This window comes from Hippocampus bargibanti, linkage group LG05 (assembly GCF_051943395.1).
Source record: "Hippocampus bargibanti isolate YZ-2025 linkage group LG05, ASM5194339v1, whole genome shotgun sequence".
Classification (NCBI taxonomy): Eukaryota; Metazoa; Chordata; class Actinopteri; order Syngnathiformes; family Syngnathidae; genus Hippocampus; species Hippocampus bargibanti.
In genome coordinates, this window is record NC_142738.1 from 5,446,099 (window position 1) to 5,470,047 (window position 23,949).

At 37.6% G+C, this 23,949-nt stretch overlaps 1 protein-coding gene across 3 annotated transcripts in view; it reads right to left on the minus strand.

Annotated features, from left to right (window-relative positions):
• Positions 1-23,949, minus strand: part of LOC148897610 (transcription factor SOX-6-like) — a 116,528-nt gene that overhangs the window by 59,596 nt on the left and 32,983 nt on the right. For all 3 annotated transcript variants that reach the window (XM_088996511.1, XM_088996513.1, XM_088996510.1), the window contains 2 exons: positions 14,371-14,593; positions 12,051-12,276 (listed from right to left, as the gene is read on the minus strand). In XM_088996511.1, the coding sequence (XP_088852637.1) occupies positions 12,051-12,276; positions 14,371-14,592 (448 nt within the window). In that variant the 5' untranslated portion in view covers position 14,593. The remainder of the gene's footprint in view (positions 1-12,050; positions 12,277-14,370; positions 14,594-23,949) is intronic.

A 23,949-nucleotide genomic window follows, 5' to 3' on the forward strand; every position in this document is an offset into this window, starting at 1 on the left:
GGACGTCATAAACATTCAATTTAGCGTTAGAAACCTTAGACTCTCTTCTTTCATCAGGAAAAAAATAGTTAATTCCTAAATTATATGACTCTGGAGTAATATGAGCTTGAAATGAGGGCAGCAGTCCAAAATAATATGTAATACATACATATTGGTTTATATAGCGCCTTAACAACAGCTGAAGGTGAAACAATGTGCTCACGTAGAAAAAGGGGAAATGCTGCCCCCTTGTGTAAGGTAAAAAACATTGCCAGAGGTCTGACCAGCATTTTATCGGCACCCAAGTATGAAAATAACAATGGAGCTCGACGTCATATTTTCAATTCCAAAATAAATTGGTGAATGGCAGTAAAATGAGTTTAAACGTAAAATTGTGCAAATTTTAATCGTCACACTTTTGAGACAAATTCAATGAAACAAAATTTGTTTTTACTGTATTTTCACAGCGATGCATGTGTTTTCTGAAATTTACAAATGTGACTGTTGGCTTCTCCCTCAAACATTTCCAATGTCATCACTTCAAACAGTTGGTGCTTTTGCAATGCAAACCATAATATTCCATGGTGAAAAGCCAACAAAATCAACATGCATTTTTGTGCCTTTTTTTTTGCGATCTGAGTAAATGAGACCCACCCACCCCCCCAAACCCCACCACCCCCAAAAATATCGACTAAACGCAGACGTGATGTCATAATAGATCACTCGGCTCAGCCCCACATTGAAGAAACATACACACGCGTGCACTTGGGATCAAGTACAGCGTCGACAGCACCACCCAAGGGCTGGCCCGATTTGGTTGAGAGACGTCGAGCACAATGGAAGGTTTGTGGTGACGGCCAGATGGCGACAAAAGGTGCAACGAGGGCTGCACTCAGCACGGCCGCACACGTCGTGTCTATTGTGAGGGGGCTTAATGTTCAGCGTATGGGTCCCATTGTTGCGCTCACGAGACGCTCGCTTCCTCCTTCTCAAGAGCGGCTTTTACGTTTTACGCAAGGGATTAGGATTGTAGCCAGAAGGAGAAAGTAACCCAATGAAAATACTTTGTTACTCTACTTTGTCCTAACTTGAGTATTATATGTGCGCACACACAGACCCACAAACACATAAAAACACGTAAACACTCACACATACAAGACCTTGGTTGTTATTATCCACTTCTGGGGTACGTTCCTGGTTTTTTTTTCTTTAACTCATTCACTGCCATTCCGGAATTCATTCGGAAATTGAAAATATGACGTAGAGCGCCATTCCCGAATTTGTTTGGGTTTTGGTGTTTCTTGTTTGGGCGCCGATAACACGTTGACTAGACCTCTGGAAATGTGTTGTTCCCTTCCACAAGGGGCAGTATTTCCATTTTTTCCAAGTTAGCGCTTTGTTCCAGCTTTAGCTGTTGTTAAAGCGCTATATCAACCAATATGTATGTATTGCATTGTATTTTGGACAACCGCATTCATTTTAAAATCATATAACTCCAGAACCATATAATTTAGAAACTAACTCTTTTTTTCTGATGAAAGAAAAGAGTCTAAAGTTTCTTACGCTGCATTGAATGTTTATGTAGCACATGTAAAAAATGTAAAAAATGTAAGCATATTTTTTACTGATAACATGCTAACACATTTCTTGCTAGCTTAAACTCAAGTGTATGGGAAGATTTTTCTGCTGGTTGGATCAGAATCTTTCTTGAAAATTGGAAATAAAATGTGTATAAAATGTAAGCACATTTCTTGCTAGCTTAAACTCAAGTGTATGGGAAGATTTTCCTGCTTGTTAGATCAAAAGCTTGAAAATTGGAAATAAAATGTATAAAAAATGTAAGCACATTTTTTACTGATAACATGCTAACACATTTCTTGCTAGCTTAAACTCAAGTGTATGGGAAGATTTTTATGCTTGTTGGATCAGAATCTTTTTTGAAAATTGGAAATAAAATGTGGAAAAAATGTAAGCACATTGTTACTGATAACATGCTAACACATTTCTTGCTAGCTTAAACTCAAGAATGTGGTTAGATTTTTATGCTTGTTGGATCAGAATCTTTTTTGAAAATTGGAAATAAAATGTGGAAAAAAATGTAAGCACATTTTTACTGATAACATGCTAACACATTTCTTGCTAGCTTAAACTGAAGTGTATGGGAAGATTTTTCTGCTTGTTGGATCAGAATCTTTCTTGAAAATTGGAAATAAAAAGTGTAAACAATGTAAGCACATTTTGTTACTGATAACATGCTAACACATTTCTTGCTAGCTTAAACTCAAGTGTATGGGAAGATTTTCCTGCTTGTTAGATCAAAAGCTTGAAAATTGGAAATAAAATGTATAAAAAATGTAAGCACATTTTTTACTGATAACATGCTAACACATTTCTTGCTAGCTTAAACTCAAGAGTATGGTTAGATTTTCCTGCTTGTTGGATCAGAATCTTTCTTGAAAATTGGAAATAAAAAGTGTAAACAATGTAAGCACATTTTTACTGATAACATGCTAACACATTTCTTGCTAGCTTAAACTCAAGAGTATGGTTACATTTTCCTGCTTGTTGGATCAGAATCTTTCTTGAAAATTGGAAATAAAAAGTGTAAACAATGTAAGCACATTTTTTTTTACTGGTAACATGCTAACACATTTCTTGCTAGCTTAAACTTAAGTGTATGGGAAGATTTTCCTGCTTGTTGGATCAGAATCTTTCTTGAAAATTGGAAATAAAAAGTGTAAACAATGTAAGCACATTTTTTTACTGGTAACATGCTAACACATGTTTTGCTAGCTTAAACTCAAGTATATGGGAATATTTTCCTGCTTGTTGGATCAGAAACTTTCTTGAAAAGTGGAAATAAAAAGTGTAAACAATGTAAGCACTTTTTTTTACTGGTAACATGCTAACACATTTCTTGCTAGCTTGAACTCAAATCTTCGTGTCAAATCTTCAGCATTGACTCGGTCCCTTTTGCTAATTGGCGTTACTTTTGATGTGTGTGTGTGGGGGTGAACTAGCCAAGACATAATGAATCATATTATTTCAATGAGATTTATGGCACTAACAAGCTAGCGTTCCTTGGGACTCATAACAAATAACCTCCACAATTTATAGATGCACTTAAGCAGGAAAACGCAACTTGTGTGTACAATTTCTCATACCTCCCATGATGGTAAATACAACGTACGGAGGTCGGGTTGGGTGGCGGGGGGGTGGCCGTGTTTCTTACCCTACATGGATCGTTATCTGTCGGGATCAAGTGTTGTTTAGAAAGGCGGCTAGTATCAAAATTCCCCGGCGTCCCTTCATCAAGCGGAGGACGAGCGAGGTGGCCGATAAGTGTCAGGATGGGGGGGTGTTGGTTGGGGGCTGATGGGGAAACATTTCTCTTCACAGAAAAGACCAGATCATTCTCAGCTTTTGTGACACGACAGTATTTCTTTTGCGTTGTATTCAAAGTGACTGAGTTAAGTCTCGATTTATAAGCCGCCACTGGAATCCAGATGTTATCTGATTTACGGTTTCCATCCATAGTGCGCTTGATTTGCTTACCAAACCATCCAGGATGTTAATATTCTGTTGGATTTTTATTTGGACTTTTTTATTTAAAGAAAATTAACCAGTGTTTGAATGAGAAAAAGTTAGCAGACACCAGGGCAGACAACTCCGAAAAGTTGCCTACCCTCATTTACAACTCATACAACTCCAGCCCCATATAATTTAGGAATTAACTATTTTTTTGATGAAAGAAGATAGTCTAAGGTTTCTAATGCTGTTTTGAATGTTTACTCAATATTCTGTGTGTCCTGGAATTCAAGTGACAATGACACGTTTTTGCAGTGAATGAGTTAAAAAGCATAATTTTCCATACAGCAAATACAGTGAGACCTCAACGTACAAACTTTTTGTCTTACAAACGTCAAATTTATGAAAATTAAACCTTATAATAAGCACTGTTTTCATAATACACACCCACCACGGCTGGCGGTGTGATCTTCGGCGGAAGCACACGACCGAACAGCACCAGAGGTTAAGTTACCAACAGTCCTTTCAAGGTGACTCTCCTTCCATAAGCCATCAACGACCATCAAAAAGGTAAATAAAACTTTATTTTACAGCAGTTTATTTCTTTAATTACAGTCGTCATGTAATGCGCCTCTCTTTCCAAACAGCAATTCCATTTGACCTTCGACCTCCAACGCCATTCCATCAAGCCATAAATAACCATCACAAATGTAAATAAAGTGACTTTATGATACAATGCAGTGTATTTATTTCATTATAATACAATAGCACATTTATTATACATAGAATAAGGTATGCTGTGTGTAGTTTTAAGGCTTATTTAGTTGAAAAGTATATTTTATGGAAACCCGGGAACGGATTATTCCCATTTTAATGGTTTGCTATGGGAATTTTTTTTTGAGATACACACTTTTCGCCTTACACACTTCTGTCTGGGAACCAATTAAGTTCGTAAGTTGAGGTCTCACTGTAAAAGTTTTACAACAGCTACATTTTTCCCAGCAATAAATTATTTCAACTCCCATTGTTTTCTATCGGGTCAAACGTGCTTTGAAACAAAAACCCAAACATTCCGATAATTTGCACACGGCGTCTCATCAAAGTTACATTTCAGCTTTCAGATGAGAATGTTTTGCATTGTCGTGGTGCAAAATTGCTTCGTTGCGGGAGCCACGCTCCCGAAACCTCAACTGTTCAAGACCTCGGCTGGCTTCTGGTTCCACTTTAGTCCTGATACATGAAACCGCATGCTCACACACACATACACACACACACACATGTGCCTCAGACACAATACACGCGTTGTTTTGAGCTTTGGGTCTTCTGGGAGAACTTCTGATTTGGGTCACAGAGGAGCGATAGTTGGGGCTATGGGGGAGCGGGAGGTGGTGAGGGTGTTACCAAGCAGCGGCCATGGATCAATGGAGGTTTTAACAAAAAAATGGTGAATGTTGTTGTCGAACCTCAGAAGCTCTGACGTCGCGGGTTTGAATCCCTCACCGGCCTTTCTGTGTGATGTTTGCATTCACTTGTAGGTTTTCTCCAAATGTCAAAGACAACTGAATTACATAATAATAATAATAATAATAATAATAATAATAATAATAATAATAATAATAATAATAATAAGAAGAAGAAGAAGAAGAAGAAGAAGAAGAAGAAGAATGACAAATAATAATAATGAAAATAATAATAATAATAATAATAATAATAATAATAATAATAATAATAATAATAATAATAATGATACATTTCATTTATAAGCGCCTTTCAAAACTCTATTATGATGATCAATGAAAAGGTTTCTTCCGCCATCATCTGTACGTCTTTGAAGGTGTCAAACGTTTCGCTCCTCATCCGAAAAGCTTCGTCAGCGATCAGGAGCGAAACGGCAGACAACTTCAAAGAAGTACAGATGACAAAACCATTTCATCGATGGACCACTCCTGTACGACTGACAGCTTACACAGACGTATCTATCATGAAAAGTTCATTTTTTTGGGGGGTGGGGGTTCAATGCTTATTATCACAATCTCTATTGTGGAGGTCTATTTTCTTTTAACATTGCCAGAAAAAGTGTGACATCGACGAGCTGGTCTCATTCGGCTAAGATAAGGTTGATTGTTGCCATCACTTCTTCCCACCAATTTACCATCTTTGGTCCCCCCCAAAAAATAATCTGATCTCATGATAAATTTCAGTGTCCTACAGCTGTACCCCGCATGTGTCATTGTCTTAAGCTATATTAAAATCCACTTATTTAAAATTGAATTTTCTGTGTAGCTCTATCTATTGTTTCTATTTATAATTGTACTTTATTTATTATTGTATCTATGCTTGTCTGTGACTGTAAAGTGTCCTTGAGAGCTTTAAAAGGCGCTTGAAATAAAATGTATTATCATTATTATACTGAGCAGCCAGGACAGTACAAACTCCACACTTACCGCCACTAATATGTCAGCCTGTTACAGTTAAGCACCAATGCTAATCGCAACACGCACGCGCGCGCGCACACGCAGAACTCCGAGTGGCAATCTGGCGGAGTCAAGGCAAACACGATGCCCCCCGAGCCAAGACCTTGTTAATTAGCCAATGAGCTTAGCTCTCGGGCCCGGCCCAAATGGGCTGTTAAGCTGTCATCACAACGACTTACACCTGGCTCGTTGGATCTATAAGCCCCCACACATGCACAGGGGTCAACGTGGGCACACGCCTGGGAGGGGTAGACTGAGTAGGTAGTCGGGAGGTGATTCAAAGTGACGATATGTAAGTGCAGGAGTAGCTTTAAAATTATCTCGAAGCTTAACACGACAAATAAACTGTATTCTGTCTCAGTCAAAATGGCCGCCGACAAATGACCTGTATTCTGTTTCGGTCAAAATGGCTTCCGACAAATGAACTGTATTCTGTTTCGGTCAAAATGGCCCCCGACAAATAAACTGTATTATGTCTCGATCAAAATGGCCTCCAACAAATGAACTGTATTCTGCCTCGGTCAAAATGGCCGCCAACAAATAAGCTGTATTCTGTTTCGGTCAAAATGGCCCCCGACAAATAAACTGTATTCTGTCTCGATCAAAATGGCCTCCAACAAATGAACTGTATTCTGTTTCGGTCAAAATGGCCCCCGACAAATAAACTGTATTATGTCTCGATCAAAATGGCCTCCAACAAATGAACTGTATTCTGTTTCGGTCAAAATGGCCGCTGACAAATGAACTGTATTCTGTTTCGGTCAAAATGGCCCCCGACAAATGAACTGTATTCTGTTTCGGTCAAAATGGCCGCTGACAAATGAACTGTATTCTGTTTCGGTCAAAATGGCCCCCGACAAATAAACTGTATTCTGTCTCGGTCAAAATGGCCGCCAACAAATAAGCTGTATTCTGTCTCAGTCAAAATGGCTGCCGACAAACAACCTGTATTCTGTTTCGGTCAAAATGGCCGCCGACAAATAAACTGTATTCTGTCTCAGTCAAAATGGCCCCCGACAAACAACCTGCATTCTGTTTCGGTCAAAATGGCCGCCGACAAATAAACTGTATTCTGTCTCAGTCAAAATGTCCGACGGCAAATGAACTGTATTCTGTCTCGGTCAAAATGGCCGCCGACAAATAAACTATATTCTGTCTCGGTCAAAATGGCCTCCAACAAATGAACTGTATTCTGTTTCGGTCAAAATGGCCGCTGACAAATGAACTGTATTCTACTCGGTCAAAATGGCCGCCGACAACTAAACTGTATTCTGTCTCGATCAAAATGGCCTCCAACAAATGAACTGTATTCTGCCTCGGTCAAAATGGCCGCCAACAAATAAGCTGTATTCTGTCTCAGTCAAAATGGCCACCGACAAACAACCTGTATTCTGTTTCGGTCAAAATGGCCGCCAACAAATAAGCTGTATTCTGTCTCAGTCAAAATGGCCGCCGACAAACAACCTGTATTCTGTTTCGGTCAAAATGGCCCCCGCGAATAGCGAGAATCAACCGTCCGATGATTATTGACGTTGACGTGTGTGAGTGTCACACGGAATCAAAGCGCACGTCAACGTGGTGCGTGTTCAACGCTCATGAAAAAAAAAACATGAGCGGAGCGTTACATCATTTGACGTCTCGCTTGAAATTCCAACAAGATGTCCATCAGAGCAACGCTAAGCTAACGCTGAGGCCCATGCCAACTTGCGTGACTACCCCGGGGGGTGCTTGTGTCATGCTTCAAAGTTTAATTCAGTCCCTTTTTGAGGTATGAAACAGAGCAGTGAGATGGGAAAAGGACCATTATCTTCATTCATGAACCAAAAGAACAAAAATTAGCCAAAGTTGATTTAGCTATACGTGATAATAGTGACATTAATTGATATTTTTGACAATCGAGAATCATACCAAAGCCTTAGAACATTAACTTATAAATGGGAAAATATTCTCCAAATGTTGTTATCCTCCCTGCCAGGGAGGACAACATGTTTAAAAAAATTCTGACATATGAAAAGAAGATTTTTATTTTCTTAACCCATTCACTGCCAGACATGTGCAAAAAATGTGTCCGCTCCAGTGCCAGGGTTTTTGTCATTTTCACTCAAATCCCATTACTCACAGAATATTGAGTTTTAGGACTATATAAGCATTCAATGCAGCGTAAGAAACCTTAAAGTCCCTTCTTTCATCTGAAAAAAAAGAGTTAATTCCTAAATTATATAAGTTTGAAGTTATTTGAGCTTGAAATAGGGGTGACTGTAGAAAATACAAAACAATACATATTTCGGCTGGACAAAAGGGAAATGCTGGCGCCTCGAAGGGGGGGGGGGCATTGACAGAAGTCTGACCAACGCTTTATCGGCACTCCTGCGCATAAAAAAAAAAAATCGGTAATGGCGCTCCACGTCATATTTTCAATTCCCGAATAAACGAGTTGTAATAATAATAATAATAATAATAATAATAATAATAATAATAATACATTTAATGTCTAAGCGCCTTTCAAAACTCTCGAGGTCACTTTACAGTCACAGGATAAGTTTTTTTCTGTGGGTGAGCAGCGGCAGCCACACGCGCCAGCGTTGACTCAACCGCGAAGTAACTTAGCTAGCAAGCTATCTAGCTACCGAATATATAGCTAGAAAATAGATAGCTATTAGCTAGCCAATAGATAGCTATTAGCTAGCAAATAGATAGCTATTATCTAGCAAAGAGATAGCAACGGTTTCAAGCAGTAGAAGAGGTTGAAAAAAAATACACAATACACAAAATATACCTATTCGCTAGCGATTAGCCAGTGAATAGCTAGCCATTCGCCAGCGAATAAAGTAGTTAGATAGATAGCTAGATAGATAACTAGCTAGATAGATAGCTAAATAGATAGTTAGATAGATAGTTAGATAGATAGTTAGAAAGATAGCTAATAGCTAGCCAGTAAATAGCCACCCGTTAATTATTAAGTACATATTAAGTTATTCATAAATATTTTTAGAAAAAATTAAGAAACACTATTTAAAAAGGAAAAAGCCATTTCTAAGGATTCCTTTGATAAAGTCTATACAAAATCCCAAAAAGTCTATATAAATTCCCAACTCAAGCTAACACGCTAATGAGCGAACCTTCATCTCTTTGATCATGAAACAGGTTTTCTCAACTGGGATGTCTTTCTTTCTGTGCCATCTGATACAGTGAGCCCATTCCGTCTTAATGAGCACTTGATGGCGCCTTTAGCGGGCAAAAATCGACCGTCTTGTGTTCATTAGCGCGCCTGCTAACATGGACTTCGCCCACGTTTTCCCTGGTCACTCAGCAAAGCACGGGGTCACGTTGCGTTTGATGGCGTTAGCTAATGAAGGCGGGGCTTTTTATAGCAAGGAGACAGCGGGAAGACTCCATTGTTCAGCTGTCAATCATCTCGCGAGAGAAAAACATTATCTCAAAACTAGAACCTGTTAACCAGGAGGGACTTTGCATCCAGGGGTTTGGTATCAAAAGACCCCCTCGGGCAACACTAAAGGGACATCGACCAAAGTCGTTGATGACGTAATGAGTTAAGGGCTTGGCAGTCACTGATTGAAGCTTCACACCTCCGAAAATCGATTAAATAGGTGAAAAAAAAAAAACCATTAAGTCATTCACTGCCAGACGTGCAAAAAGGTGTCCACTCCAGTGCCAGTTTTTTTTGTCATTGTCACTTGAATTCTAGGACCCACAGAATATTGAGTTTTAGGACTATAAAAACATTCAATATAGCGTGATGATCATCAGAAAAATTTTTTTTTTTTCAGGAATGGCGCATTTTGTGACATGACAGGAAAAAGGCACGACTCGTCAACCCTCTGCCCCCTGCCGGGCGGCCATTTTTCATTTGAAAAAAGACTTGAAAAGTGGGACGACGCCCGAGGCCGTCGCATTTAGCGCATCAGTAACCAAGTCAAAGAGACATCAAGGAGCGCTGTGATATCTAAATGACTACGTGCCGCCGTGACAGGCTGCTGGATGGCGTTCCGCGCGCATCCGAAGGGCAAGCCCGGGCATGCTCAGAGACTCCCGACGCATCTCCCGTGCAAACCACTCACATCAGAGAGGTAAAAGAAAAAGGGAAAGTTGCCATTGCTCTGATTTATATCAGGATCTAACGAGCCGGCGCTGCGTTGTAATTTGGCAAGTTCAAGAAGAAACACAAAGGAGTTCCAGAAATCACACTTATATACACACACACACACACACACACACACACACACACACACACACACACACACACACACACACATTCCTGTTTCAATGGTATTGTGAGGTCCGGATAACTCCAGATAAGGAGGACCACCGTTGCTGATAAGTTTAGAGAAGAACTAGTATGACATTTGAACACTAAATGTCAACCCATTTTCCACTTCAACTTCTTTAAAATCAAAGAAATAAAAAGTGGACTTGAAATTGAAATAACAGCAGGAGTGAGGTTTCTGAATGGCTACATTCAAAGTACTCATCCCTGTAGTGAATTTGGTAAAAATATCATTTTACTTTTTGTGCTATGAACTTTTTCCTCTCATTAAACACGCGCACACACACACAGAGATAAACACACACGGCTCCCCTCTCTCTCCCGGCAAATTGGCGTTTTCGTGTTTATTATGTTTGTTAAAGTCATTATAAGTGCCTGGGTTCAAGAGGACAGTAATTTCATCTGTGCTGTATGTCATGCATATTAGCATATTTGACAATAAAGCTGACTTTGACTTTGACACAGTGAGTAAAAAGTGTGTATATCCAAATGAAATGAAAATACACACCAAAAAATCATTTGGGGTGAATTTGTGAGGACCGCTCTGAAACGTTAACAGATACATATATAGACCCTCTAGAAACCCTTAGAATGAAAAACTTGTGAGGACTGTCTAAAAGGTCTTCACTTGTCAAAAATGTCCTCACTGCGTATGGTATAAAATGTTACCACTGCCATTCACAAATAAATTTGTGAATGGCAGTGAATGAGTTAGTTTTTTTCTATGTATGTATGTCCAAGATGGCGGCGCGTAAACATGCAGCGGGAAATTGGCATTTTCGTGTTTATTATGTTTGTCAAGTCATTATAAGTGCCTTGCACGCTAGGTCCGAGAGATCAGTAATTTTCTCTACTTTTGCTTTTAATGTCTAAGATTGAAAGATATATTCTTAAAGGACAACCGACACCATTTTTTTGTTTCCTAACTGACATCAGAAAAACATTTTATAAAAACACCAATAAAAACGACTTAAGTGTCCCAAAACTACTTCAAAATGACCTCGGAGATGGCGAGTTTCAGAAGGTCCCGCCCCCTTGTTCGTGACGTCACGCCAGGACATCTTTGCCTTGCTCTAGAATCAAAACAATGACTTCAGATTCAGAGAAGATGCTTTCTTGTTACTCATCCAGTTATGAATATGATTCAAATAGTTCTGAAGAGGAAAGCATAAATGTTTGCAATCGATTAAAGAAGTACTTCCGGATCATTTTGAGGCATCTGGACTCCAATGCAGCGTCCCGGAAAATGCACAAGATGGCTACCAAGCTACATTGGAAATGGGCTGATTTGTCTGCTGGGAATTTGTGTCAACTACTATCAAATAGTAGTCTTGGTGCAACACACAACAATTCACCATCGCATTATTTATGTGTGTTTCTTCTAATTTCGCCATCAACACGGATCAACCCGAAGTTTTCAGACCAAACACAGTACCCACAATGCATTGTGCGTCGCTTTCTCGGTCAAGGGCGTTCCTTCCGTGACGTCACGTCAGGCATCGTCATCAATACGAAAACAAGACTTCCTCAATATTCAGCGCGGGTCTTAAAACGTAAAATATAGCTATATGCAGTGGAATCTTTGTAAAATACGCTCAGTAGAAGTCATTTGAAGTGATTTTACAAATTATGGACACAACTTGTCTGGAGGCGTCGGTTGCGTGACTTAATTGACCTTTTTTAACTTACTAAAATGCGAAATGTGTTGGAGAGAGGCGTGGCCACGTCAGACCAATCAGAGACAAGCATCAACGTCTCGCCGTCATTCAGCTCGGAAGTCTTACCGTCTTGTTCCGTCTTGGTCATTTCCACGAGTTTCTTCTGCTTCAGCGTGTCCACTACGTCCGCCAAGCTCCCCTTGCGGCGTTCCGGTGTGCCCAAGGTCAAACCCGACCCCAACGTCGTCTGCTCGCCGCGATCCCGGGAACACTCGTCCGACTTGGGCGGCGAAGCGGAGTTGGCTCGATATGAATAGACGACGGATGCGCCTTGATTTGTGCTTTCCGTGTCCTGAGAGGAGGAAAAAAAGCTCAGCTTGTCATGTGTTTTAATGTCTCTTTGGAATTGTCATGAAATTCTGTCAAGGTTTTTTTGTCTTTTATTTGGGTTTTAAAATGTTGATTTAGTGATAGAGACAGCACATATTTTTTAAAATATCACAATGTCGACGTAAAATTTAGTTTGCTAGTTATTAACTTTGATGAAAAAAACCCCAGTTTGTGTTCTTAAGAAAACAATAATAAAATACATAAAACATATAACATAAAACAATGTAATAATACTAATACTACTAATAATAATAAGAATGATAAAATGATACATTAATTATAAAAATTGTAATACAAACATTAATATAATAATAATAATAATAATATACATAATAATAATAATAAAGTAATAATATAAAAAAATCATAATACAAACATTACTAGAATAACAATAATATTAATATGAATAATAACATAAAACAATGTAATAATACTAATACTACTACTAATAATAATAATGATACATAAATTATAAAAATAGTAATACAAACATTAATATAATAATAATAATTTTAATAATAATAATAATAATAATAATCAGTAATAATATAAAAAATCATAATACAAACATTACTAGAATAACAATAATATTAATATGAATAATAACATAAAACAATGTAATAATACTAATACTACTACTACTAATAATAATGATAGATTAATTATAAAAATAGTAATACAAACATTAATAATAATAATAATAATAATAATAATAATTATAATAATAATAAAGTAATAATATAAAAAATCATAATACAAACATTACTAGAATAACAATAATATTAATATGAATAATAACATAAAACAATGTAATAATACTAATACTACTACTACTAATAATAATGATAGATTAATTATAAAAATAGTAATACAAACATTAATAATAATAATAATAATACTAAAGTAATAATATAAAAAAATCATAATACAAACATTATTAGAATAACAATAATATTAATATGAATAATAACATAAAACAATGTAATAATACTAATACTACTACTAATAATAATAATGATACATTAATTATAAAAATAGTAATACAAACATTAATATAATAATAATAATAATAATAATAATAATAATAATAATAATAATAATAATAATAATAATAATATATTAATAATAAAAATATAAATACACACATTAATATTATAATAATGATACAAATAGTAATAATAATAATAATAATAATAATAATAATAATGTAAAATGATAAAATAATAATAGTAAGAATAATTTATTAATAATAAAAATATTAACACAAACAATAATAATAATATACAAATAATAATAATAATAATAATAATAACACAGTAAAGTCTCGTTATATCGATATCGGTTATATCGATAGTACTGCTTATTACGATACTATTTCTATGAACGCAAGGAGAACATTTACATGCCGCAGGATCGGATATATCGATAGTCCGGTTATATCGATATTTTTTCCGACTCTCGAGAATATCAATATAACAAGACTTTACTGTAATAATAATAATAATACAAAAATAAATATATAAAGAAATAAATGTGACATTTTTTTTTTTAATTTAAATCATTAAATCATCATTAAAAATCTACAAAAAAATGAATGCCGTTTTATTTCCTCACTTAACCTGTAGAAGAATCCTTCTTATTTTAGAGCAGAGAAACAGCCAGAGGTTCTCTGTAAAGGGGCTTCACTTGATATTTTCGCTTAAAAAGAGAATTTTACTTTCCCAAATCTTTCAAAATGAGACATGTAAGGCAAAGGGGTCTCCATTTTTACACAAATCGATTTACCTGATGAAAAATAACTTTTTTGCACACTCTCTCACAGACACACACACACACACACACACACACACACACACACACACACACACACACACACACACACACACACACACACACACACACAGAACCAAAAAGCAAAGGGTCAACGCCTGCAGAGGAAGACCCTCCCTCACTTTGCCGCCTTTAGCAGTGCCTGCAAGCACACGACTACAGTTGGTACGTGTGCGCGTGCGCGTCCATCTCATGCGTGTTTCATGAGTTGGGTTGCCTCTCTCACCATCGCTTCCGATGCAACGTTGTCCCACGAGTCGCCATCAGCTCGCTTCTCTCGGATTGGCTGCGGATTGCCGGAACAGGGCCGCTCGGGCGAGGAAGGCGACGGCGTCTCTTTCGGGCCGTGGTCATTTAACCAGGCCGCGTTGGGGTTGCTGTGGCCGAGTACTTCCTCATGCTCGTCCGGCGTGTGAAAGGGAGGCGATGCTCGCATGGAAGACATCATCCTGGGAAGAGATTGACAGCATTGTTTACTCGACGGGCGGCCTTTTATTTGGATTTGGATTTACCTTTAATCGTCTTGCAGTGGAGAAATTTATATTTCACAGGAGCAAAGTTATGAAAGGAAAGAAATAAGTCTAAAAACAAAAGACAGGAGCTGCTGGAAAGGCAGCTACTCTCGCGGCGCCATCTTGAAGTCAAAAGACCAAAAAAAAAAACACAAAATAAATACTATGACAAAACAAAGACACAGACAGTCGTTCATTCTCAAGCACGTTATGTACCTTCTTTGTTACATAAAGCAGTTCTACATGAAAGAGGAGAGGATCAAAGCGTCCTTTTCACCATTGGATCAGGGACATCATTTGGATTGAGAGCCTCAGTTTTAACCTACTGAATTGTGCTTACGCTACTGTGTATGTTTTGGCTTGAAAATGATTTTTTGTCTTAAATCTGTCAGCACCAATTTTGAATTCATTCATAGCCATTCACAAATTTATTTGGGTATTGATAATATGACGTAGAACGCAATTTTGTTTTTTCATGCTTGGGTGCCGATAAAGCGCTGGTCATGGCCTCTGGCAATGTTTTTTTTTCCACAAGGGGGCAGCATTTCCTATTTTTCCATGTTAGCGCTTTGTTGCAGCTAAAGCACTAAATAAACCAATATGTATGTATTGCATTGTATTTTGGACAGCCGCCCTCATTTCAAGCTTATATAACTCCAGACCCATATCATTTAGAAATTAACTGTTTTTCGAATGAAAGAAGAGAGTCGAAGATTTCTTACGCTGCATTGGATGTTTATGTAGTCCTAAATCTCAATATTCTACGGGTCCTGGAATTTGAGTGACAATAACAAAAACCCTGGCACTGCAGTGGACACATTTTTTCACGTCTAGCAGTGAATGAGTTAATGACTTGATGGAGGTAGTCACAAGAAGGAGTCATGTTACCAGGAATGATAAAATTAATCGACTCACCATGTTCATGAAGATAATTTTACAAACCCTGGCACTGGAGTGGACACATTTTTGCACATCGTCTGGCAGTGAATGAGTTAAAAACGAATATTGACTTCCAAATACAGGAAAAAAAAAAAACAGCCTTGGTATTTGGGAGCAAATCTTCCCGGATGGATGAGGGGAGGGACCTGGTGTCAAACAATCATCCATTGTGGACGGCAGGACGAAGGGGAGACCGATGACAGATGAGAAGACCCCACCCCCCATTGCGCAACCCCCACCTCTAAAAAAAAAAAAAAACGAAGCGTACACAATGCGGCATTGAGCCCTTCTACCACTTGTGGAGCCGAGAAGGACGATCCGTGAGGCAAACAAACGTGAACAGGACTTTTTTTTAGTTTTCATCCAAATGTTTTTCCCCCCCAAGTCTCGACAAGAAGCAAGAACAAAAGAAAAGAAGGCAACTTGTTAGCTTCCCATCCAACGGAACATCCAAATTCCCTCATAGCAAATCATGCAAATTGAAATGAAACAAACACCTTTGTGACCCAAACAGCCAATCATATTGAGTCGTGTTTGAACATTCTGAACCGCCATACAAGCGTAAAATAAATTGAGCACTCCCTCCTCATAAAACAACTCGGTTTCACTTGAATCGCCTCAAGGAAAATAATGTACCCAATACATTATTATTGCATTATTACTCCACATCACTCAACTCTGCTAGTGGCTATTGACACACCTCTATTGTAGGATATTTAGAGCAAATGTCATGTTTAAACACCTTGCAGATGTCATTCCTACACAACACAAATGTGGCATATTTACACCATCTTTAATGGATAGATATTTTTACTGCAAATGATGAATATTTACTCCATATTTGATGTTACATCAAGCTCCGATGTAGACTATTTACACAATATTTACTTTAGTTGATGACAGATTGTGCCTTTTTATTTTACCTTGCACTCAATGGCATCCGTACATGACAAATCTAAAACTAATAAGTCAATTATAAGGGGAAAAAAAGCAAACATCCTTGTTGTAAAAACAAATTAAAACTACCAGAAATAAAAAAATACAGATATACATACATTATATATATATACATCCATACATACAACGAATCCATATATATATATATATATATATATATATATATATATATATATATATATATATATATATATATATATATATATATATATATATATATAATGTATGTAAATCTGTATATTTCTGGTATACAACAAATCCATTATATATATATATATATATATATATATATATATATATATATATATATATATATATATATATATATATATATATATATATATATATATATATACACATACATACATACATACATACATACATACATACATACATACATACATACATACATACATACATATACGTATATGCATTTCATTTATAAGCGCCTTTCAAAACTCACAACAGTTCAAAAATTTAATCATGCTGCTTAAAATTCAACTTCCTTTTTTGTGTTTATTTTTTAATGGACTTTTTAAAAAAAGTCCATTGTCAACGAATCCATCCTGTGTTCTTCCATCACCGTTAGGGATCGGGGCCGTCACAAAAATGGACAAAATCCGACTTCAATGAACGGGGAAAATCCTACTGGACCCTCCGCACCCTACCCACCACCTTTTCCAGTGACTCCCCTCAGGCAGGCGCTACCGATCGATGCGCACCAAATCCAGCAGACATTTAAACAGCTTCTTCCCTCCAAGCCATGAACTCTCTAAACAGTAACCCAAATAGAACTGCATAGTACCTCCATTTTTCGATGACACTAATGCAGCGTGTTCTACTGGAGGCAAATTCCTTGTGTGTTCTACATACTTGGCAATAAAGATGATTCTGATTCTGATTAAATCAATTTTATATTTGCAGGAATGTCCATGCTGTATTGGGTCAACGCCTAGGTGCAAACGAATGGTGAGACGTCGCTAAAAAGCAGTCGAGTGTGTGGACAACACAAAAAAGACACATATTGGGGTGGGGTGGGGGGGGGGCAAAATGGGCCATGTGTGTTTCAAGCCTGTGAGGAGCCTTGTTAGAGGGGGCACCGTCAGAGGTCAGGTCTCAGGAATGCCGACGCACATATGCCCCCCTCCCCCCATCCCCCACCTCGGGATCGCCTCTCAACCACCACCAACAACCACAACCGCCACTGTCACGCAAAATAGGGACATTCAACCGTGACACCTCTTTGACGTTACAGAGTGGGTTTGTGTTCGAGTACTGCTGGGATGTAAAATAAATTAATAAATTAATAAATAAATCATCTCAACTTTATACATATATATATACAGCGATACCTTGGCTTACGAACTTAATTGGTTCCCAGACAGAGTGTGAAAGGCGAAACGTGTGAATCCCAAAAATTAATTTCCCATAGGAAACCATTAAAATGAGAATAATCCATTCCCAGTTCCCCATAAAACGTCATTTTCTACTTGCTAATTTTCTAAGCCTTAAAACTACACAAAATATACCTTATATTATGTACAATAAATGTGCAATGGTATTATAATTAAAGAAATAAACTGCACTGTCTAATAAAGTCGTTTTAATGACCTTTGTGATGGTTGATGATGACTTGACGGAATGGAGTGGCCGGTTACATCAACATTAAACACTTGATGAGGAACGTTCTTATTTCACCATCTTGAGGAATGATCCCTTGTAGGTGCTTTCTCTGCGATAATTTTTCCTTGTTCCGCAGCAGTTGTATTCTATTTAGCTGGGTTGCTAGCTTTTTGCATCAAGTGTACAGATGGCTTGTGCGGGTTATTTGTGGTGCTCCATGTGTATCCCGAAAAATAGTTTGTATGCCAAGGTAAAATTTTCATAAATTTAACGTTCGTAAACCGAAAAGTTTGTAAGCCGAGGGGTTCGTAAAACGAGGTATCACTGTACATACAAATCGATGACGCATGTTACAGAAAGTCAAAAGAACCTCGACATTTTTGTCTCACCGCTTTCAAATTTTTCATCACATCAAATTTCAAGTTGGCAACCCAAGGCCTGCTGGATGGTGCTGGAAACAGAGCTTTCGCAAACTATGATTGGCTAGTCCTATGATTGGCAAGTCATTAACCAATCATAGAATCACTAGCTGCTTGTGACAAGAGCATACTGGCCAGAGCTAGCACACTGTATCTGTAGCAAACTGCATAAGCCAATATACTGTTTTGTTGATTTGTTGAATCACGGTTTGGTCAACCAAATGGGAATGGCTGGAAGAGGAGAAGAAATTGATTTGGTTGCCGATATACTGTTAAAGCCAATATTCAAGACGGACTTTTCAAGAGTAAATGGACATCATTAAGGTTGGATAGCTCAGAGGCTAGCAGAAAATAGCAAATAATATTGCAATTTTATGAGGTTATCATGAATCCACAAGTTCATAATAAAAATTCAAACAGTTTAATGACAGTACAGTAAAGTCTCGTTATATCGATATCGGATATATCGATAGTCCCGGTTATATCGAGACTATTTCTATGCACGCACGGAGAAAATTACATGCAAACAGGGTCGGATATATCGATAGTCCCGGTTATATCGATATTTTTTCGGACTCCCTTGAATATCGATATAACGAGACTTTACTGTATTTTTTTACATTTCTTCAAGTCACAAGTTATTTGCTGGCCAATGGCACCCTCTAGCACAGTGGTCCCCAACCTTTTTTGCGCCACGGACCAGTTTAATGTCAGATAATACTTTCACGGACCGGTGGATAAATACAACAAAATAAAAAGTTTGTTTTTTACTCATTGTACTAGCTAACGGTGGTCTAATTTTAGCGTGATGTATCACGTGACCGAGACAAGCGTTTTGACATGTGTCAAGAGTAAATCATAGACGGATGTAATCTGGTAATTTTTCATTTTATGTAAATTATTGATTTTTTTTCTGCGCGGCCCGGGACCAAATGACCCACGGACCGGTACCCGGGGGTTGGGGACCTCTGCTCTAGTGGATTTGTCGTAATATCACACCACATTCGCAGCTGATTGATTCGAAAGTAGCACTACTGAAGGCCTACGAGTGAAATTCACAGCTCGCCACAGGATTACAGTGAAGTGAACCAAAAACCAAGGACGCCGAATAGTATCACTTTGATGCTATTCAGCTAAGCTAACAGTTGCTTCCTCACTAAATTGGTTCCTCGCTAAATATCGTTTACAAGAACTAAATGTCCTTTTTATTTCAAACCCATAGAGCGAAAAAAAAGCTGTACATCGGTGCAATAAAGGCCCTCTCTCATCCTCTCATGAACCGGAGTTTGTTGCTTTCATTACGACTGAAATGGAAAATATCAATCAAACGAAGGAATGTGTTTTTACTTTTTTTTTTAAAGATAAATATGATGTTTGTATAGTGGGTGTAAACACACGCGACGATGCCAACTGTTCACCGCGGTCCAGAAGTGGACGTATTGCCCGACACCCTGCCTTGTGTGCCGCTTGTTTTTCCTGGCAGGGCAACACACCTCAGCTCACGCAAACACAACACCCCACATACATTTATCGACTTGAAGCGTAACACAGTGAGCCATTCAAGGTAGCATGGAAGCAGCCATTGAAGAAGGATGTCAACAGTGGGGACTCTATGGCCGCCGTGTTTCGTCGAACCGGCAGGCGTGCCCCCTTTGTGTGCACCGCACAGGACTGGAGTAGCAAAATTGGTAAATACATCGGAATCGTTTTGTATTTGATGATTAAAATACAGTCACGGCGACTGAAGGGAGTGTAAAGAATTGAAAGAGGGATTTGTTAGGCCACATTTTCTTCATTTACACACATGTAAATGTGTCATTCTTTTCAGGGGATAAAGAATATATGCCTGTAAAAGTAAGCTTGACTTGGGTTCTTTTGGGGTTCAGTGGTCTTTGAATGTTATTGTGCCGATGGCCATTTTAAATTGGAGTTACGCTGGCGCATCTGGCTGCAGCTGCTCAAAAATTTGAGAGTGGGATGCCGTACCGACTCACCCGACGACACCGAAATCCTAGATCGTCACCTCGATACAGATCCTCATCAAGATGCATTAGCCATACCTAATGGAGTGACCTTGCGGTTCCTCCTCGAAAGCTTTCCGTCTCGACGTTTGAGAGAAAGGCAACAGGCCTACTTCCATCTGCGCGCTGGCTCCAATCCTCATTATCTCGCCGTTCACCTTTGACCTCTTTCGGGGACATAATGCAACGGCCGCCGCACATAAATAGTAGCGTTACACAAGCTTACTTTCAGGTAAAAATGAATGAGTGTTGTTATTTTAGGAATGTACATAAAAGAAAGGTGTCACAAAAAGGTTCGTTTTCCTATGGGTATTAACCACTTTTACATAAATGGATGGATGGATGGACGGATAGGTAGGTAGGTAGGTAGGTAGGTGGATGGTTTGGATGGATAGATAGATAGATAGATAGATAGATAGATAGATAGATAGATAGATAGATAGATAGATAGATAGATAGATAGATAGATAGATAGATAGATAGATAGATAGATAGATAGATAGATTCCAATGTTTGCTGATATATATATATATATATATATATATATATATATTCTTTCCACTTAATCGTTTTAATTCATTTTAACGTGTTGTACTTTGTACAGTTATTTGGTATATATATATATATATATATATATATATATATATATATATATATATATATATATATATATATATTTACCAAATAACTATATATATATAACTATATATATATATATATATATATATATATATATATATATATATGTTCACCGTTATATATATATAGTTATTTGGTAAATATATATATATATATATATATATATATATATATATATATATATATATATATATATACATATATATACTTAATCGTTTTAATTCATTTTTAACGTGAAGTACTTTGTACAGTTATTTGGTAAATATATATATATATATATATATATATATCAGAATCAGAATCAGAATACCTTTATTCGTCCCGCAATGGGGAAATTTGCAGTCCACAGCAGCAATTGAAGAGGGATGGGGTTGGGATGGGAGTGAAAGGATAGAAAACAAGATATTCTAAGCATAACAAAATAAAAATGTCAACTGTATACTGTGCAAATGTAGATGTGCAAAAACCGTTCTATAAACAAGACTGTACATAGTGCAGAATCAAGAGATGCATTTAGATATAAAAAAACAACAACAAAACAAACAAAAAAAACAACAAAAAAAAACAAAAACATATAAATAACTGTACAAAGTACAACACGTTAAAAATGAATTAAAACGATTAAGTTGAAAGAAAAAAAAATGTCTCCTCATCTCATGTTCATCAAATGTGCAAATTAATAATTATAATAATCATCATATAATTTCATTATATACGTATGACACAATGTCGCTTGCTGTTTTTTGAGTCCGAAAATCAACATTTTATTTTGGCGGGTCCATATTTAAATTGGAACGAACATTGAACTAAAAGGACAAGGTGGCACCAAGGGATAGCTTGACGAAAGCACACGGATTGCACAAACAAAAAAACCCAATTTTTTTTATTCAATACTCTACGGTGACGAATAAGTGACAAAAGTTTCTAAAAATAACCCAAAGCAACGATTGTGTCCGACCAGTGTGTAAAAGTTTGATGGGACAATAGAATTAAGAGTCAAACAGGTGGCTTTTAGTGCGCCCGCGAGGTGCCCAAGAGCGCTAATCCCAGATTAGGAGTGACAAGTCATTTCACTGGATGCTCCCTTGATAATCCCAACTGCACTTGTTCATCCCCTCCCCTCCGACAAAGAGCTTTGTTCCTCCGTCTGATCCTCTCCGACGAAAGCGCTTTGACCGTGCGCACTCGCAGACTCGTCTCAATTTGTACCTCAATTATTGACTTGCGTTAAATGTGTAATGCCTGCAGATGGTACACACACGTCTTTTCGAGGCCACAGCAAGTTTATGATTCAAAAACACAATTTGGAGCATGGTCACAGAAAAAATGTCAACTATATTTCTTTTAATTTACAGTGATACCTCATTTTACAAACTTAATTGGTTCCCAGAAAGTGTGTGTAAGGTGAAAAGTTTGTCTTCCAAACATTTATTTCCCATAAGAAACCATTAAAATGAGAATAATCCGTTCCCAGCTCCCCATAGAACATAATTTTCAACGAAATAATCTTTAAAACTACACAAAATAGACCTTATTTAAGTATAATAAATGTGCTATTGTATTGTAATGAAAGAAATAAACTGCACTATATAATAAAGTTGTTTTATTTACCTTTGTAATGGTAGTTGTCATGGATGACGTAGTTCCAAGTTGCCTCTTGATGATATCCAAGTGAAGTTGCCGTGCTTTCTCTGGGATAATACCCTCACTCACACTGGCCCTGCTAGCTGCTTTTATTAATCTAAATCAACAGAAGTCTCTTCTATTGCCTGAGACCGTTGCTTAGACAACACAGAAACATCCTTAGCCACATGTAGCATTGGTCGACTTAGCATACTGGCACTGGCACGTTACGTCACACAAACGCACACCTCGTTCGTGTTTTTCGCTGATCTCCTTCTTCTGCTCGACCGTAATTTTCTTTTGTGTCCTCTTCGGTTTAACACTGTCCTGTGGTGGGGTCTGTTTCGGTCCCATAATAGCAAAAGTATCATCGATAACAAACCATGTCTGCACTCAAAGAAGAGGGGTGACGAAAAACTAGTCCGCCAGCCACCATGGCGCTGTTCGACCATGTGGTTTGGTTTGTCCCAGAAAACTAGTTCGTCAGCCAAAACATACAAGCCGAAAAAGACAAAGACGATCAAGAAGTTGAAGGAAACGAAGAACAAGACAAGATGAGTGCATTCCGCCAACATTGATTTCTGAAGACAACCAAAAATCAGTATCTTGTGCGACGAAAGGACAGAAAAAAATGGCAAGAAGGCCCAGATTTTAAACTGAGATTAAACTGAAAAATATGAAATTAGGCAAATAAATAATAATAATAATAATAATAATAATAATAATAATAATAATAATAATAATAATAATAATAAATTTCATTTATAAGCGCCTTTCAAAACTCTCAAGGTCACTTTACAGTCACAAAAACCCCACAATAGAACTGCATTTTTTTAGACTTCCTCTTCTTCTGCGTTTGGCAATTTACAATAATCCGCTTTTACGGCACCCCCACTGGCGGCTCGGGATTACTACATTTTATCACACGTAACAAACAATTAAAGCATCTAAATCCCACAAGTGAACGCAAATAAAACTCCCCCGCGCAAAGTGTACACGTCCGCTCTATTCTTCCTGTACAAGGGTGTCCATTGTGCATGAGCGAGAGGGGCGGGGGGGGGTTCTCATATTC